Source organism: Coffea arabica, chromosome 7c (genome assembly GCF_036785885.1).
Source record: "Coffea arabica cultivar ET-39 chromosome 7c, Coffea Arabica ET-39 HiFi, whole genome shotgun sequence".
Lineage (NCBI taxonomy): Eukaryota > Viridiplantae > Streptophyta > Magnoliopsida > Gentianales > Rubiaceae > Coffea > Coffea arabica.
The window spans coordinates 9,531,913-9,550,316 of record NC_092322.1 but is presented as its reverse complement, the minus strand read 5'-3'; the positions used below and the strand labels follow the sequence as shown (position 1 = coordinate 9,550,316).

The 18,404-nt window shown below is 35.1% G+C and overlaps 1 protein-coding gene across 2 annotated transcripts; it reads left to right on the top strand.

Moving 5' to 3' along the window:
• The first annotated feature begins 7,478 nt into the window (after positions 1-7,478).
• Positions 7,479-16,710, top strand: LOC113701462 (potassium channel SKOR-like). Of its 2 annotated transcripts, none has more exons than XM_072057664.1 (13): positions 7,479-8,022; positions 9,774-9,998; positions 10,088-10,151; positions 10,701-11,040; positions 12,099-12,394; positions 12,773-12,853; positions 13,643-13,741; positions 14,221-14,442; positions 14,672-14,860; positions 15,007-15,082; positions 15,177-15,471; positions 15,728-15,849; positions 16,278-16,436. In XM_072057664.1, exons 1-13 carry the CDS (start codon positions 7,796-7,798, stop codon positions 16,334-16,336), a joined length of 2,295 nt encoding a protein of 764 aa, XP_071913765.1. In that variant the 5' UTR covers positions 7,479-7,795; the 3' UTR covers positions 16,337-16,436. The 2 variants fall into 2 exon arrangements, with proteins under 2 accessions (XP_071913765.1, XP_027077935.1); XM_027222134.2 differs by having other exon boundaries at positions 7,484-8,022; positions 16,340-16,710.
• Positions 16,711-18,404: the final 1,694 nt, after the last annotated feature.

The following is an 18,404-nucleotide window of genomic DNA, read 5'->3' as shown; positions in this document are numbered from 1 at the left end:
GTGTCTTATTCTTAAAGGATTTATTTTTTTTCTCAAGTAATCCTATAAAACATGTCTAGACTTTCGATAAAATGTACTTGAATAGTTTCCTAAAAATAGAATGATTCCCCTTCTTAGAAAATTTCCTAACTTAGAAAGTTACAATTTTTTCAGAAGGTTCCTCGATTTCAAAACTTTTCTTCTTCTTTTTTTTTTAAAAAAAAAATTGCTTAAATTCATATATTCACAAAGAAACTTTATATTCTAGTATAAACGGCCCTATATTAATTAATTTAGACTGAATTTGAGTTTCGACTTGGACTTAGAGTTAAGTCCATTCATGCAAAATGATTTGTTCAAATTTACATTTGGGTTCACGATTCACTTGGGTACTTAAAAGAGTTTTTGAATTCATTGAAACAAAACTGAGTCTTTAAAATATTGTTGGACTTTTAAAATAAATTCTTTAGGGAGTCTAATTAAGTTTGGGTCATTACAATAGATTTGGATTTTTTTAAAAAATAATCTAATTCATGAAATTGACTTGCTCTACTTCACTACATTATTGTATTTTGTTGGGTTACTTCTAAAACACTTTGGACTTGATTTAACCGATAGAACTAGTTCATACAAAAACAGTCAATTGTAAAACCTTTTTAGGCCATACTGAAATTTTAAAATACTTTGATTGCTTTATCATGATTATCTTAGCCCGGCCTATAGGGATCGTTTCTTAACTCGTGTGCTTCTTTTATCGATATTGAACTCTGTCATAAACTCTGGACTTTATTTATACAATAGTTGTCCCTATATTAACTTGGTCAATCACAATTTAGTCATTGCATATGTATTTCTAAATTCACCGGCTTAATAATGCCAACAAGGGGTTTTTTTAAAACAAAATTTTGTCAATCACCAATGTTTGAGATCTTATTACTAATACACATCGACTAGTTGAATTGAACCATTTTGAAGTCCAATTAAAATAGTGCTTTAGACCAAGTGATGTTGGTCCGAACTTTAGTAAATATTGCTCATAGATGAAAGGTCCATTTCGCGATTCACAAATCAACTTGAAAACCCAAACATAATTTAGCCTTTGAAGTTCTTTTTTTTTTTTTTTTTTTTTTTGTCGACACAGGGGTGTCAGGATCAATCTTTACGGGCCCGACTAATCCCTGCGGCCCGGGTCCGGTGCCTCAACCCGACCCGAACGCGAAAAGTGCGCGGAGGAATCCAGCGGAGCGGAGACTCGAACTTGGGACCTTAAGGGTCACCGGTGAGAGGCGCTACCGCTGGACCATTCACGCGGAGGCCTTTGAAGATCAGTTATCCAATTTGTAGCCAACTTCAAAGTTATCTAATATGGCTTACATGCCACGGTATATTACTGCTCCCTAGTAAACAATCAATATATAAGTGACTTCTATGTAAAGATTCACACCTTGATTACAGCCAACATACGATTAAGTAGGTAAGTCATAGTTGACTAACTCAAAGCCAGAAACACCCGTATTTTTTTCTTATGGCATTCAACCATGAAGATTTAAAAGCCTATGTACCGAATCAAATGTGAGAAACAAAACGAAAGTGGGCCACAACATAGATAAGATAAAATACCTCAAAATCCAAGACCCTTGTTTCGATCCAATTCCTGATAGCCAACTCTGAGATTGTTAAACTCCAATTTAATATTCCAGGTCACCTTTCCATGCATGTTCTTCAGCCACCATTGATGGTAATCACTGAGTTAAGTTTGCTTGGAAGAGCCTAGCTCATCAGGAACAGCACCATCTAGAGCAAGCTATCTGTTTTATGTTTCCTCAAGCATTCGGGTGTTAATTTGATCAATTTGTAGTGGAATAAAGAGATAGGTGTGTGGGTCTGGTGGCCTAAGGCCAGCCATGGCCGGAACAGGTCTAGGGAGCTAAATTGCAGATCTATCGTATTAACTAGAATAATCATGCTATGTCATGGAGTCATACCAAGAAAAACTAGTGGTAGTTTTCTTCATCTTTTTCTCACATTTGTTATAGTTTCTAGGGGGAAAGAAGCTAAGTGAATGTGTCATTGATTAGGTTACTTGTCAAGTGTAGTTATCCTAGGTTGTCAATTACTAATGGAACTTTTATCCTTATTTGCCCACTAATCAGAATTAACCACCCACTAACTTAGACACCACTATCACATTATTATGGAGTTAGTTAATTAAGAATAAAATTCTTGATAATCCTACTTATTTCTTTTGTTTATTTAAAATAATATTAGACGTTTGAGTAATAATGATAAGAATTGGATAAAAATACAGGGTTTCATGCCATGTTTGTGGAATGTTCATTCGTTTTGTCTACAACTGAAATTGGTGCTGGCTAGAACTGATTATGTTAGTAATCATGCGCTAAGCATATCTTTTGACGAGAAGTGGCATGAAGAAACATTGCAACAGCAAAATACGTAACAAAAAAACCGCTAAAACGCCATTATGTACGAGGAGCTTCCGGAATATTACTATTCTTTGTTTTCAAATTAAATTAGGACGTAATTTTTTGTGTAGTAAATTTAATTGGATAAGCATACAGTTATAGCATTACAACTTGGCATGGCACAATGGTGTACTTGATTCTAGTCACGAGATCCAAAGGTTGAAAAGGATTACGTGCGGCAGGAAAAACTTCAAGAAAGTAAGGCAAAATTTTGGAAAGTGCTTGTAGTTCAAAGAGAGTCCATGGCAACCGTACAATAATGTCTTTTCACGTTATGCATGAGAATCCTGATCGAAGGGGGATGAAGAAAGGAACACCTTCAAAGAAAGAAAATGATTGTACAGGACCAAATTGTTTCACTGGTTCAATTCACCAAGTATTTACATATATCTCTGGTTCTGGATTTCGTGATCAGCTGAAGACTAGACCAGAATATTCAATTTTGTTAGGTCCATGGTTTATGTCTTCAAATAACTAGCTAGTGGGAGCTAATGTAAGCAATCACATTAGGTTGCCAGATGTGATAAAGATAGGAAGCTGAAAGTATAAGTCTCAGACAACATGTGTGTTCAACGAAAGTGATAATCAACTTGAGCATTTACTCGTTGCTGTCAATTTCAGGGATAAGCACATAATAATATAGAAGTAATATAGATGAGCGACATGCATCGATCTAGTGGATGAAGGATGTCCTGGGGAAAGACAAACTTTTGTTACGTATGTTTGATGAAAATTTATGAATAAAGAAGTAATTAAAGATTGGCATATATAATCGATTGAAAATAAAAGCTAAAGAAACCGAACTCTTGACAACTCACTGTCCTTGGATGAATTGCTCAATCGGTAACAATCTTTCATCATCAAGATAAAGAGGAGAGTTCTTCAAAAGATCAGAGTGGTTCAGAGCAAAATTTCATAATGGGGGTATTTATTGAAACCTAGCTACTAGTATTTGATAAAATTATTACGTCTTAGTGTTCAAATTGTATCGTTTTTTTTCTTACCAAATGTACCCACAGTATGAAAATTTGGCAAGTAAACAAGCAAATTTTGCATCATCTCTGTAGTTTAAACTAAGTTTTGCAACCTAACAATCCCTAGCCAGTACATATATAGAAGAAACAGTCACTGATCAAAGCTCACGGGACCAAATGGATCGGATCAGTTGTATGAATGATTTAGTTTAAGTATAAATGTGATAAGTGGGTTCAACACTTGCAAAAACTTGGTTTTGAAGAGCCTTTTCAAGTGGACTTGATCATCAGCAATTTGGCTAGAGTCTGAGGCTGAGGCTGATGGCTTTATAGAAAAAAGAGTTAGTGGTTTGTGCATGGTAGACGTCCATTAGGGTACTCAGTTTGGCATTTCTTCACTGAGCTTAGTTAATTGCCTTCTTATACAATTCCTCGGATCTTTTCTCTTGAATTATAACACTAATTAAAGTTGTTAGTCCAGCTCCCTCTGATGACATTCCTTAGCTTAATTTATCAATCACCATTAAAAGCTTAATTTATCAATCACCATTAAAGGTTGTCGCATGCATGTATGCATTGAAGAAGTTGATGGCAAGTCGATAAGTCAAATCAATGATATGATACTATAATTAGCTGGTGATCAAAGAATGCTTTAAACAGTGGCCTACAGATGGCATGCAAACTTTCAGTACTTAATTGTAACATGAATTATCTTATGTTTTGAGCTGAAAAACGACTATTTTGCTAGGTCAGTCAAAGCAATATATACAAGTATATTGTCTTATATTAGGAACATATGGTTTTGGGAATTCTTTTGCCCTTTTTCCCTAAGAACAGGGTCAAGGACCTAAGGTCGTATGTCTCTACCTAATCTATCAAAGCCGGTTTTGGCCACAGATCAAGTGCTAACCTTTTGGTTTTGATTTTCTTGTATGGTCTTTTCAATTTTTTAGGGCCACCAAATCCCACCTACTGACTTTAAATATGCTTTCTGCTCTTGCTCTCTCAGTTTATGACTTTCTATATCCTGAATTCAGAAACCATGCATTCTAATAATACAGCACTTTATTCCTCTCAGTGATTGCAAGCATTTCTTTGCATATTTTCCCACTATCTTCAATTATAAAGTCAGTGGAGATGCACTATGAAAAACTCCTTCATTAAAGAATTCAAACTCCTCCAGGGTCGAAAGAGGTTTAGATGGAGCAACCAAAATTTGACTGCTCTATTTTAACTAGAATTAAATACTTGGATCGTCTTTTAGCACTAAAACTGCCCTGCTGCGGAGTTTTTCACTTGTGCGTCACTTTTTAATAGGAAAATGGAGTAATTTTATGTTAGCCTGTCCTTTCCGCACTAATAAGTGCCATGATATATCAAGCAAAATGCATCAATAATATGCTAAGGATAAGTTCACGGAATATATGGGATGTGCCCACTACAAATTTTAACCAGTATCCTCTCTTCTTGGAATGAAGAACCTTTAATCTGTCTAACGAGTGACCATAGGACACTCGTTAAAATATATTTCAAATATTATATTTTTAAAAATATAAAATTAATTAGTACAAGTAAATAAATATAAAAGATGATAGATAAGATTAAATAGGGAAGGTATATAAATGCAAGAGAATATAATAATCCTGAGAATATATATGATATGTTAAATGAATATTAGGTGTGTTAACGGGTGCGCTAAGAGCACTTTTTAGAAAAGCCCTAAATTTGAACTTTGACAGACAACTAATTAAATACCAGATCGACCTTTTATAAGTCTTTAGGGCACAAAACGGAAAAACTCTAAAATTGTAACCATTTTATTATTAATAATGTACTAATAGTATTGGAAAGTCCTATGGTATTACTATAAATCTGCCAACATGTCCATCTGGGCAAAACATCACCGGGGAAGTAGCTACCGTTGACTACAAAGACAGCTCGTCGTCTTCCAGCCTTCAGCTGTCAATTATCATGATTCAAGCTATAATTAATTAGAGGCAAAACGCAACATTATCACAACATGATCTGGCAAAATGCTTAATTTGCCACAACATGCTGATCTCGCAGCTTTTTCTGAGGTACAGTTCAACCATAGCTAGTTTGGATCATAAGTTACATCTTGTGCTGTTCAGCTTGGCAAAATGTTGTGTTTTATACATAGTATATTAATTCAACGCAATTATCAGTCTGATTTTCTAGCCCGACTTCTGTTTGTTTTTTGACATAAGTGATAACTATATAAAATTTGAATTTAAAATTTAATTTTTACATACATATCATGAATCAAACGGTGATAGCCAGAAGATTTACTCTTATTTGAATGGTTAAAAGTTAAGAATAGAAATAATTTGATAACGGTCCAGATTTTTTTGCCCTAAAAGAAATTGGTATAGTTGGCGTGACATCAGGTCTGAAAACGTACTGGAATAGATAAAGACAAACGTTGGTCTAATAACCGCCCCATTGTTAAGGGTCATAACCGCGACAGCAACGCAGCCGTCGCCTTGGCAATCCATCCATCCATACAAATCAACATCGATAAATGTTAAACAAATAAAAATTATACAACTGCAGCAATCTCAGTGGTTTCCTCGTGCCCTTATTCTGTTTAGAGAATCAGTAATTGATCCTTAAAAGTTAATTAACCATCACGCATCACATACAATACCGAGTATTCTTTACATTATCCCTCCTACAACATACCCCGGGACTTATCAATTCGAGAGTCCAACTCATGGTATATTGCTTAGGGAAAATTGCAGAAACCTCCCTTGAAGTTTCTAACACTGGCACACACTTCCTCTGTGGTTTAAGAAATAGCACTAATCTTTCTTGAACTTACTGATTCTATTGCATATTCAGTCCAAGTCAGAAAAAGTGCCATTAAAATATTGTTCCAAAGAGTGAGATAAGAAATTTTTGCCAGATTTACCCTTTGTGTTGCATGCTAAGTAATATTAGTAAATGAATGTTAAAGCACTACAAAGCAATTAACAATTAATAAACTTCAAAGGGTATAGTTTGTGGGCAAATGGACATTACCTCTATCTCTTTATGGGTATTTTATTCTCAAATATTTAATTTATGATAAATATATAAATGTTTGTAAGTAAAATTCAAAAAGTGTTACACTAATATTCTTACGAAAAGTAAACTAGTAGGTTATCTATTTAACATAAATTAAATATTTTTTAAAAAGGAAATGGCCCATAAAGTACTAACTCTTTACAGCTTTCGTTAAATACATGAACAAAGTACCGACTCTTTATGGACATTTTACTCTAAATCAATTAATTTATGTTAAATACATAAATATTTGTAATTAAAATTCAAAAAGTGTTACACTAATATTTTTACGAAAGGGAAACTGGTAGGTTTTGTATTTAATATAAATTAAATATGTGAAAGTAAAAAAAAAAAATTGCCCATAACATACCGGCTCTTTATGAGTTTTCTTCATTACATGAATAAAGTACTAGTTATTTATGGACATTTTATTCTGAATCATTTAATTTGTGTTAAATACATAAACATTTGTAAGTAAAATTCAAAAAGTGGGACACTAATATTTTTACGAATGGGAAACTGGTAGGTTTTGTATTTAACATAAATTAAAAGTGTGAAAGTAACACTCACAGGTAGTTTAATTAGTTACTTAATTTGTCGATAAGAAACAAGGTTTCTTTTGCAAAATTCGTTCATTAGGTTTCTCCAAATAATTAGGGTATAAAGGTAAATTCCCACAATCTTTTGTTAGCCATAGGCCCCAATTTCCTCTTAGGGGAGGTAAGTGTTATTTCTTAAATCATAGGGGAGGCGAGTGCTAGTGTCAAAAAAACTTAGGGGAGGTTTCTGCAGTTATCCCTATTGCTTATCAATTCGACTTTTTGTTAGAAAACCTTTATTAACAGAGAGTTTTGATAAGAAGATTAACCCTTGAGGTTTTTAAGTACTTGGAATAAAAAACAAGGAAACTGTATACGATATAAAAAGTGCAGCCAGCCTGCCATGATCATCAGAGTATTTTACTGCTTTTTATAAAATAATACTTTCTTTTCAGAAATGATAAGCTTTCAGTTGCGTATAAATAGGAGGAAGGCTCTTCTCTTTCTTTCCCGCACAAGCAACATCCCTGTCCCTCACTCTCCCTCCAGCAATCTCTCCCCCGCCCTCCAGATTTGAATATCTCTTTTTTTTCAGTGACAAATTCTGCCTCCAAATCTCCTGTTCCGAAAGTTTTCGAGCCATCTACAAGATCATATACAATCTATAAAATGTTGGCTGCAGAATTTTAAAAATTTTTTAAAAGAAAGGTTGCAGCATTATTGGTTGTAATTGGATTGCAGTGCGAGATTTTGAATGGGGAGAGGAAAGAGTCATAGAGAGGAAGGGGAGAGTAGAAATGGCGAAGGAGAATACGAGGTGGAAGATTTGAGGGACAGAATAAAGTCCTCCCGAGGAAGCCGATTCGAATTGATCGAGAACGAGTTAGGACTCGACTCGACTCACCGGCGGTTTAGCAGACAAAGCGTGATCAACGGCCTTAAAGACCTGTCCCAAGGGCTCGTCATTCATCCTGACAACAGGTCCGTTTTCCTTCCCTTTTTTACTTTTTTTTTTTCTCTCACAAGTGGCGTTCCTGCTTGCCAAGCTTGTGGTGGGAATGTTTTCTTAATTTTCGATAATGTTTTTGTTTGAGTCGAACTGGGCTGAGGGTGGCGGAGAGATGATTTAGAAACGAAGGAAACGTGGCATGGGAGCAGTGGTGGTTGGGCCCCACTCAAATGAGTAGTAGCAGTTGAGTTGACTCGGGGTGCCCAGTTACGACTTTTAACGTTACATGAAAATCTTAAATAGACTGGACGAGGAAACACGTACACTAACTTTTTTTTTTTTTTTTTTTTTAAGTGGACGTGGGAGGAGTTGTAGATATTAATTTTTTTTTTGATAAAAGCGAAATTAATTTGAAAAAATTCTTAAATGTAAGGGAGTAATAAATATGAGTAACAATAAAATACTTCCTCTTGTTTGTCCACATGACCTGCCTGCCCGAGCAAGAAAATACAAAAAGGACAGCAAAGAGATTGCAGGCTTACAGCTTCTTCTCTAGATGAATGGGAAAAAAAAAATACATACATGTCAATTAATTAACAAGCTACCCAATACTTTTTTTTTTTGGTAATATAAGATTAAGTTGGATAACTGGACACTTTTATTACCAAAAAAAGGTAGCAAAATCCTACCATTTTTTAAAATTGTGATATTCCAATTTCATGTTACATTGTGAATAGTCAGGATTTTTGAATGTTGATGTTCTACAAATTATCCTTGCTGATTCTAGAATTTTTTTCATGTTCGCATGGATATTTGAACGATGAATTACCAAAATTGTGTTTTGTTTCGAGTCTCAGTGTCTTCGGGTGTAGTGGCCAGCTAAATGTTGAATCTTCTTGGTACCTCCTTTAGATGGGGGTGTCACCAATCTCCTTTAATTAAAAGAAAAAGAAAAGAAAGAAGAAAGGAAGATTTAAGATGGCAAAATGGAAGGAGTATGGTCCAAAAATTTTTAAGCGGACTGTCCATTTCTCAGTACTTCGTTGCTGGCGAAAGGATCGGCTTCTGTCTTGCAAGAGGAAGCTCTACTATTAGGAAGTATTGTTGGCATGCTTTTCAATGTGGTTGCCGAAATAAAATTAGGAGCATTAAGTTGTTGAATACATCAGATACACTTGGGATATCTAGGCTTGAGGATCCTGTTTACATGTGGTGTTCACAAGAACTAGCTAACGAAACTTTGAAATGGCAACACTTTCATGAGAATAATTCCGTGGAAGCAAGATGAACACTGGGTCTATAAAATTGAACACCACTTTTAAACTTAATGCTCCACATTCCTTGCAATCCATTAAGACAACAGAAGTTAATCTTCTGGAGTCCTATTGTAAGGACTAAGCTTTATGCTAGTCCTTTTTCTTCACTATATTGAGCTAATAAGTTGTTGCCTTAGCTCAAAAAAAAAGAAAAAGAAAAAGGCATGAGCCAGCTAAGCAAGTCCATTATCTGCAAAAATTTTCTTATCAAGAAGTGATAGTACGATAATTTGTTTTCTGATCTTGTAGGCATTGTTTACTTTGATAAGTTACTTCTTCTATTCAAGAAAAGAACTTCGTCTTTTGGAAAGTTAAGAGAGAAATTTGGAGACGTTTATCCTGTTTCCAGTATAGTTCACTATTCAGGAGATTTTACTACAGTCTTAGTGCCAAATGGCCAACCCAACTAATATTCCACTTTTAACACCCTAAAATGTTCACATATTCATGAATATGGTTGAATGCAGGTGGTATCGGGCATGGGAAAAATTCATACTCATTTGGGCTGTTTACTCGTCATTTTTTACACCTTTCGAGTTCGGGTTCTTCAGGGGATTGCCGAGAAAGCTCCACTTCATGGATATTGCAGGTCAGGCAGCTTTCCTTGTGGACATTATCCTGCAATTCCTTGTGGCCTATAGGGATAGTCAGACCTATAGAATGGTCTATAAGCGAACTCCAATTGCGCTTCGGTTAGTTGCCTTTCTCTTAAACCTCAGCATTATACTGGCATGTTGTTTAGCCTATTAATTGTACAAATGATTGTGTTGTTTCTTGGCAGATACATAAAATCCCACTTTATCATTGACCTTCTTGGTTGCATGCCTTGGGATTTCATTTATAAGGTTGTATTCTTACTTTTTTGTTAAATCATTGATTATACTACTATAATGTGGTTTTAGTACTTTAGTTAATGCAAAAAGGAAATGATAATTTATGATCTAGGTTGTAGAATATTGTGGGTATAATCTTGTTTCTCAGCGGCATCAGAGATGGTATATAGGATGTCAATCATGCAGTATAAAAAGAAGCCTATAATGAGTACAATGCAGCTGCACAGTTACCGTTCTCTCATACTTTCTCATTTGATAAAGAACAAATAAGATCAGCTATAAGCATCCAGAACACTCAGATATTTGTGATCCATGTGAAAATAAAGTTGTCATTCACTCCTCAAACTGAAATAACTCAGATTTTAGGAAAGACTTCGTAATTGTAAATCAGTATCATGATTGCCTTTTAGATCTATCAATCAATTTATGAAGGCATGAAATTCAAGATAAGTCACAGATTGTTTTGAATAGATATTGTCATTAGTGAAAGTTATAGTTTTGTACATACAAATAGATTGCAGCATGGAATCTCATCCCCTCTGATACAACTTGAATAAATAGGCTGTTGGCCACAAAGAAGTGGTCAGATACTTTCTGTGGATCAGATTGAGTCGGGTGCGCAAGGGCAATAAGTTTTTTCAGAATATGGAGAAAGATATTCGGATCAATTATCTCTTCACTAGGATAGTAAAACTTATTGCTGTTGAGCTATATTGCACGCATACTGCAGCCTGCATATTCTATTATCTTGCTACCACTCTGCCTCCTGAGAAAGAGGGCTACACATGGATTGGGAGTTTGAAGCTAGGTGATTACCAGTACTCAAGCTTCAGAGATATTGATCTATGGAAGAGGTACACAACTTCAATGTATTTTGCCATCGTCACCATGGCAACTGTGGGTAAGTGCAACTCATCTTTAATCACTTTTTATCAAAGATTCTTCTGTTTTCTTCTTTTGTCATTTGGCATGTCCATTCCAGCTATAAAATACTGCGCAACTTACCAGGCCACTAAGGCTTATGAGATTTAATTTTCTGACTTGTTGGATGCATAAAAATATAACAATTAGGAAACACTTAGGAAACGTGTTTGCTTTGAGAGGAAGAAGTTTGAAATCTTGTCCTTTTCTTCGGTATTTTACCTTTAGTTGTGATTCCACATCTCTTTTTCTTTGTTCTTTTCTTTTTTTTTTTTTAAATTCATTTTTTTGGATTTTTTTGGGGGGGGGGGGGGGGGCTCTAGAGAATGAGACTTTAGATATGGATGTTTTAAAACTACATATGTATACAGTGGTTATGTTGGCAATGGCATGTATTTTCCATTAATGCACCTCTTTTATTTGCATAAATTGGGACATGTCATATCTGCATAAGCATATTGTTGGCTAATTGAATGTCATATGACAGAAGTAGCCTCTTGGTATTTGTCTCCATTCTTATATAGTTCTCAACGTTTGATCAGGAAAAACAATTTGAGATGCTGAATAATTGCTCAATAATATGAAATCTCATGAGTACAGGGCAGGCCATAACAGTGGCTGTTTGTATAGGAAACTGGTCCAAAGGACGCTTTAGGGGGATCAGATGGCTGGTTGTGCCTTCCACCTTGAGACACAATCTTACTTCTTGATCTTCCCATTATAGGGCTATTATATAAGACAACCAAGTTTTTTCATTTTAAAGCTATTTGATGCCAAAAGTCATTGCTGATGAGTACAATACTTAAAAAACTCTACCATGCTGGTGGTTTGAGATAAATAATCTGATTGATAACTTGAATGCTAATTAGTGCAATATAATTGTTGATGTCTAAATGTCTATATGAATTGCTCGGTGGAATAGAATAACTCTATATACCTTGTGTTTGCCTTGCAAGAACTGCTGTTTTTGGTCTGAATAGATTCTCATTTTTTTTTTCATGGTTTAGAACATGATAAATAAATGTCTGTCTGGTACAGGTTATGGAGATATTCATGCAGTCAATGTGAGAGAAATGATCTTCATTATGATTTATGTTTCTTTCGACATGATTCTTGGTGCTTATCTGATTGGTAACATGACAGCACTAATCGTCAAAGGATCAAAGACAGAAAAATATAGGGACAAAATGACTGATCTAATCAAATATATGAACAGAAATAGACTTGGGAAGGACATCCGTAATCAAATCAGAGGCCATTTGCGCTTGCAGTATGAAAGCAGCTATACAGATGCTGCTGTACTCCAGGATATTCCCATCTCTATTCGTGCTAAGGTATCAAAAAGAATAAATGTGTTACCAAGCTTAAGCTTTCTCTTTTTGTTCTTTTTTAAAATAAAAAAAAAAATTTACAAATGCTTTTACTAGGTGTAGTTAGTCGTATTGCCAATTCTGTAATCTTTGTTGTCCCAAGATCTTTGACAGTAAACCATGCTTTTAGTTTCTAACAGTTTTCCTATATTTCTCAAGTACCAGAATAGTCTTGGATTTGATAGAATTAACGGTGTGTAATTATGTTTCACATCAGATGTCTCTAAATTCATTTTCTAATCTTATTGTTTGGCTCAGTACTAATCTTTGTCTGTAAATTATTTCTTGAATAGGTCCATATAATCTAACATGTTATTGATGAGTTAATATACTGATTTTCAGATTTCTCAGAGTTTATACAAGTCCTATATCGAAGAGGTTATTCTTTTTAAGGGATGTTCAGCAGAATTTATCAATCAGATAGTAAGTTATTTACTTTTGTACTTTAGAATCATGACTCTTGATGCATATATATAGCGATTTGTTGATTTTTAGATTTGCTTGGAATAATACATTATGTACAGATGCGTTCAAGTTGAGACCACTATTTTCTTCTGATTGTACTTCTTCATGCTTTGTTGACCATAAACCATCTGTTGTTACTTCTGTGTTTTTGGTGAATGAGTTTATAACATAGATTCTCTTGTTACTCGTTTAAATTTACCATGATACCCTCTCTTAATAGTCTGAAAGGGAATTTCCAAACTAGTTCTGATGTTAAGTAATCATGAGGTATAAATTTAGTTATAGTTTTCATTGGCCTTGGTCGTACAAATTAGGAAAACAGAATTACTGTATGCACCATGTTTGTTAGAGAGAGAGAGAGAGATGGACTACATTTAAAATTGCTGAAGATTCAGGAATGGAGGAGTTCTAATGCATAGTTCTACTATAAGGGATTCAAATTTTACTGTACATATTTGATTTGGCCTTATAAATCATGATAGAGGCCTACATGTTGACTATGGCAATAATAAGATGGGACTAGATACACAGTTGCTGAGACATGATTGCAGCCGTGAAAGAAGTTTTGTTATTTCTGTTCAATTCTTGGTATATGTTTCATATTGACAAAAATGAACCAAGAAATACAATTTCTGCACGAGTATCAGTTCTGAGCATCAATTATGAGAATAAGAAGAATCTGGAGAGAATTGAATCTCTCTTGTGACCCTGAATCATTGATTTATTTTCATACTGTCTCATTATCAGGTAACTAGAGTTCACGAGGAGTTCTTCCTTCCGGGAGAAGTCATTATGGAACAAGGACATGCAGTAGACCAGCTATATTTTGTCTGCCATGGTGTTTTGGTAGGTGTTCTGCTTAATAAACTTTCTATATCAGATGTAGCCTTCATTCCTAACTTCGTTTTATGTGATTCAATTGTCATTTCTTTCTTACACGCCACACATTCCAGATTTGCAATTACTCATCTTCAAATATGTCTGTTTTTCCAATTCTTTTTCTCTAAATGACATGTTTGTGAAGGGAAAGTCTCCACTGAGCCAAAAATTGTGAGACATTTTCATTTGTTTCAACTTTTATTTCGGTTGAACTTATGTCCATAACTTTTCCAATATGTTAGTGATACCCATTCTTTCTTAGAGCCTATACTCTACCTAACTTGCCCAGCATGGAATATAATCAATTTGGATCATCTTTATCAAATTATTTGGGATAAGGACACTGCACAACATGATGGCAGTATACGGCCAGAAAAAAAATCATGTCAACATCTGTTCTTATCAGGCCTTATCAATTTTAAATTGATGAAAGTCTTTTTGTGCAGGAGGAGGTTGGCATAGCAAAAGATGGCTCGGAAGAGACACTTTCACTTCTAGAGCCTAACAGTGTATTTGGAATTGTTTCTATTCTTTGTAACATTCCACAGCCGTATACTGTTCGGGTTTGTGAGCTATGTCGACTTCTTCGGATTGATAAGCAGTCATTCTCCAATATTCTTGAGGTTTATTTTCATGATGGGAGAACAGTTCTGACTAACTTAGTGGAGGTATTTTAACTCTTGTAATGATCCAATTCTGACTTATGTTTTCTCCTGCTTCTGTTGGTTTTCTCTGGCTGGTTGTGCGTAAAGTTATTGTTTTTCCAATTTCTTTGATATCTTCCAAACTAGTTTCTGAATTTTATTTTTTATGTTATTGTTCTTTTCTCATCTCTTCAACAAGAACAAAAAAGCATGGTATTTTAGTTTCTTCATTATGTCTAAAATCCTACAACAGGAAAAGGATTCAGCTTTTAGCTTGAAGCAACTGGAGTCAGACATTACACTCCATATTGTAAAGCAAGAGGCTGAACTGGCTCTGAGGGTAAATAGTGCAGCTTATTACGGTGATCTTCAGCAGCTGAAAAATTTGATCCGAGCTGGTGCTGATCCTAACAAGAACGATTATGATGGACGATCGCCCTTGGTAAATTTCCTTTTAATATTGTACATGGCATCATAATACTGATTATTAGTGTGTCTTAGTTGTTTCACCGAGTGTTGCTTATGATAGAAGTATCAGATAATTGTTTCCTGCACTGAGTTGAGCTTTTCATTTTGTCTTCTCACCAGCATCTTGCTGCGTCAAGAGGATATGAAGATATTGTTCAATTCCTTATCCAAGAGGGTGTAGACATAAATGTCGCAGGTAACCTTCAAAGAATCTTCTTGCAATTGAATTCCTGATGGACCTCTGTATCTGAAGATCTCAAAAATACTAAGTTGATGCATTATGGAAGTAGATAACTTTGGCAACACGCCATTACTTGAAGCTATCAAGAGTGGACATGAACATGTTGCATCATTACTTGTGAAAGAAGGAGCATCGTTGCAGATTGAGAATGCTGGTAACTTCTTGTGTACGCTGGTTGCGAAGGGCGACTCGGATCTCCTTCGAAGGTTGCTAACTAGAGGCGTTGATCCAAACTCCAAGGACTATGATCAACGAACTCCACTCCATGTAGCTGCTTCTCAAGGACTATATTTTATGGCAAAGTTGCATTTGGATGCAGGGGCCAGTGTTTTCGCAAGGGACAGGTGCATATGAATTGATTTGACTTTTTAATCACATTATTTTAAGTGGATTGAATTCTATTCTAACATAAAGATGTGATGGCTCTTAAAAGTTCATTCTTGGATAGTTAATCGGGAAAATATTTGTGAAAAGATCTCGTTTAAATTCTGTTGAGTACTCACAAACCATACTCTGGTCGTGTATTTTCGTTGACATTAATTTGTTTTTTCCTACACGATGAAGAGCTAAACTGCTTCTGGCCAATTGTTTTAATGGTAGATTGGGAAACACTCCACTTGATGAGGGGAGAATTTCTGGAAATAAGAATATGATGGACCTCTTAGAAGAAGCAGAATCAGCTCAATCATCAGAATTGTCTGATCTTTCTCAAGAGAGCACAGGTACAGTAGAGTTCTTGCACTTTTATAAAGCTCAATGCTTGTATCAGATGAAGTTTCTGTGATTGCAGTGTGTTAAACTAGCTAACAATATATACTAAAAAGTTGATCGTGTACACATATCTCTGTTGTTAATTTTCTGGTAGAACCACTTTTAAAGATTTGCTGTAGTTTTCTCTTAGCTGCTTTTTTTTTTTCTTTTCGTGACTCACTCCCTCCTCTCGATCTCATGCACTCTTGACCCGATTCTCAATGTATCCTTGTGGTTCCAATAGTTTGCTACCTCTTGTTTCATCTGGCTTTGAAAGTTGGCTGCAAAATTAGTAGCAGGAATCAGCTATTGACTAATCGATCAAGTCAGCAGATGCTAGAATTCGGATTGTTGTGTCTTCCCTTTTGCTGTTATGCTCTTTGTCATTCTTCATGATCAGGAGTTTCTTTTGGCATCTCTGCAATGATATGTTTACTTTCTTGCATCGCTGTAACTTGAAAGATGGAATTCTGTGGACGACAACGGATAAAATGCTACGACGGAAATGCACTGTGTTTCCTTTTCACCCTTGGGAGCCTAAGGATGCTCGAAAATGCGGTGTTGTATTATGGGTTCCTGGGAGCATCGAAGAGCTGATTGGAGAAGCATCAAAGCAGCTGAATTTTTCTTCCTGCACTAGTTGTATACTATCAGAGGATGCAGGTAAAATTATCGATGTGGATATGATCAGTAATAATCAAAAGCTGTATATGATGAATGAAACGGATTGAGGATTGATTCCCAGTGTAAAATGTAATGCAAGCGGCTCTGGCCCTGTATAATAGTAGTGTATCATCGATTCAAAGAGAAAAATAAAATGAATTGGTTTTTGATCCGGCTGTGCTGTGGTCATGAAATTTGACTGACCACAAGAAAAGCTGCGTATCTAGACTGACGCTTCAAATGATACTCCAATGATTTTGCTTTCTAACAGTGGTATATAAGATATAGAATTGAACAAAAACGAAATTACACATTTTCTAAAATGTTACAAATAGATAATTACACAAAAAAATAATGCTAGGATGTTTTAAAGTGTAAACAAGACAAGTAAAAGAATTTAAAAGCAGTGACATTTTGTCAAATTTGATTGAATAGCACGAAAAAGGATTAAACAAGAAAAAGAAACGGCACCCTGTGACAGCGAAGTTTGCAAATCAATGATCAGGATTGGTCAAATGCAGACAGTTGGCTATTGAACGGCTGTTCATTCCATGAATCCCTACAAGTGTCTGCGTCCCATGCAGAAATGGCAAAATATTTACACAACCACCCAACCCCCGCGCGGCGCGGCGGAATTTTCAAATATTAGCTAAGTCATATATGTAAGAATCAGTGTAATATTTTTTGAACGTTTTATAATTTTATATAAATTTCTTGTACATCCTTATAACATAAGTATAATATTCTATTACCACTTATGTGGATCTCATATATAATAATTGAGTATCTATTGCTAAATTTTATAAATAATTCAGGTAAAGTGATACTATCTTGTTTAAAAAATATTATATTATTTCGAACGATTGTTATTGATAACCGTTCAGGCCCGTATCCATTATGCTGCGTGGAATCTACGTGATGAGTATCTTCTCAATAAATATATTTAGTGAGGACTCTTATGACTATAATAAGCTCAATATATCTTCATTTGCTCTCGCCACGCATATTAACCATGTATTAACCTCCTATATTAACCATGTCTCTTCTCAAAAAAAAAAAAAAAAAACTAAACCAAACCAGTCAAGGAAAAGAAAGTGAATGCATAATTTTGGAGACCAAAAAAATTCAGATCCTACTTTTCTACTAGTTATCAACTTAACGCATGACACGGCAGCTAGACGGCGTAGGGCTCATATGTTGTTGGGATTTGATAAACTGACAGAAAGAAGAGACCAATAGGATCGATTCTGATTCGTGGGATGCAAGCAACTAGTGCTTTGGTTTTATATGTAATCACCAACCTTTTGTTCAGTGAGTGGAGAAAATTTTTTTTTTTTTTTTCTTCTAGCTTTTCTCCACTTTCCGGCCGGCATAAGCATCTTTTTAGCCAACAAAATCAATTTCAAGTGCATGCTGAGTTCATCGGGTTGGAATGGGGTTTTGGATGAGGCACTTGAGCGTTGTGCCTCCATTAGAAGTACTCTTCAATTTTGCAGTGACAACAACAACATAGCAGCAATAGAAGTAACAAAAATTAAGTCCTTGATCAATTGATATCATGGTGAATACAAATATAAAAAAAAAAAAAAAAGTAAGCTTTTCTTGGGAATTAACTGGGGAAATCTGATAAGTTGTTGAAGCTACTTCATCATGCTATCCTTAGTAGGATCACAATCAAAAGATCAGGATATATTACCATCCCAGTCGAAGAAAATAAAGGAAAAAGCATTCAACAACCTTACTAGCACTAGGTCTGCAAGTGAAAAAACTAACTTGCCAGTTCAAGTACAATAACCTAGCTAAAACTTACTAAACTGGAATCATGTCCAAGATCTTTATCTACATGCAACATGAAAGCACAACC

Coding starts and splice junctions, on each gene's coding strand:
- LOC113701462 (XM_027222134.2), top strand. CDS start 7,796: ATGGGGAGAGGAAAGAGTCATAGAGAGGAAGGGGAGAGTAGAAATGGC. Junction 13,742..14,220: donor TTGTCTGCCATGGTGTTTTG/GTAGGTGTTCTG, acceptor CTTTTTGTGCAG/GAGGAGGTTGGCATAGCAAA. Junction 15,850..16,339: donor TCTTTCTCAAGAGAGCACAG/GTACAGTAGAGT, acceptor GTAACTTGAAAG/ATGGAATTCTGTGGACGACA.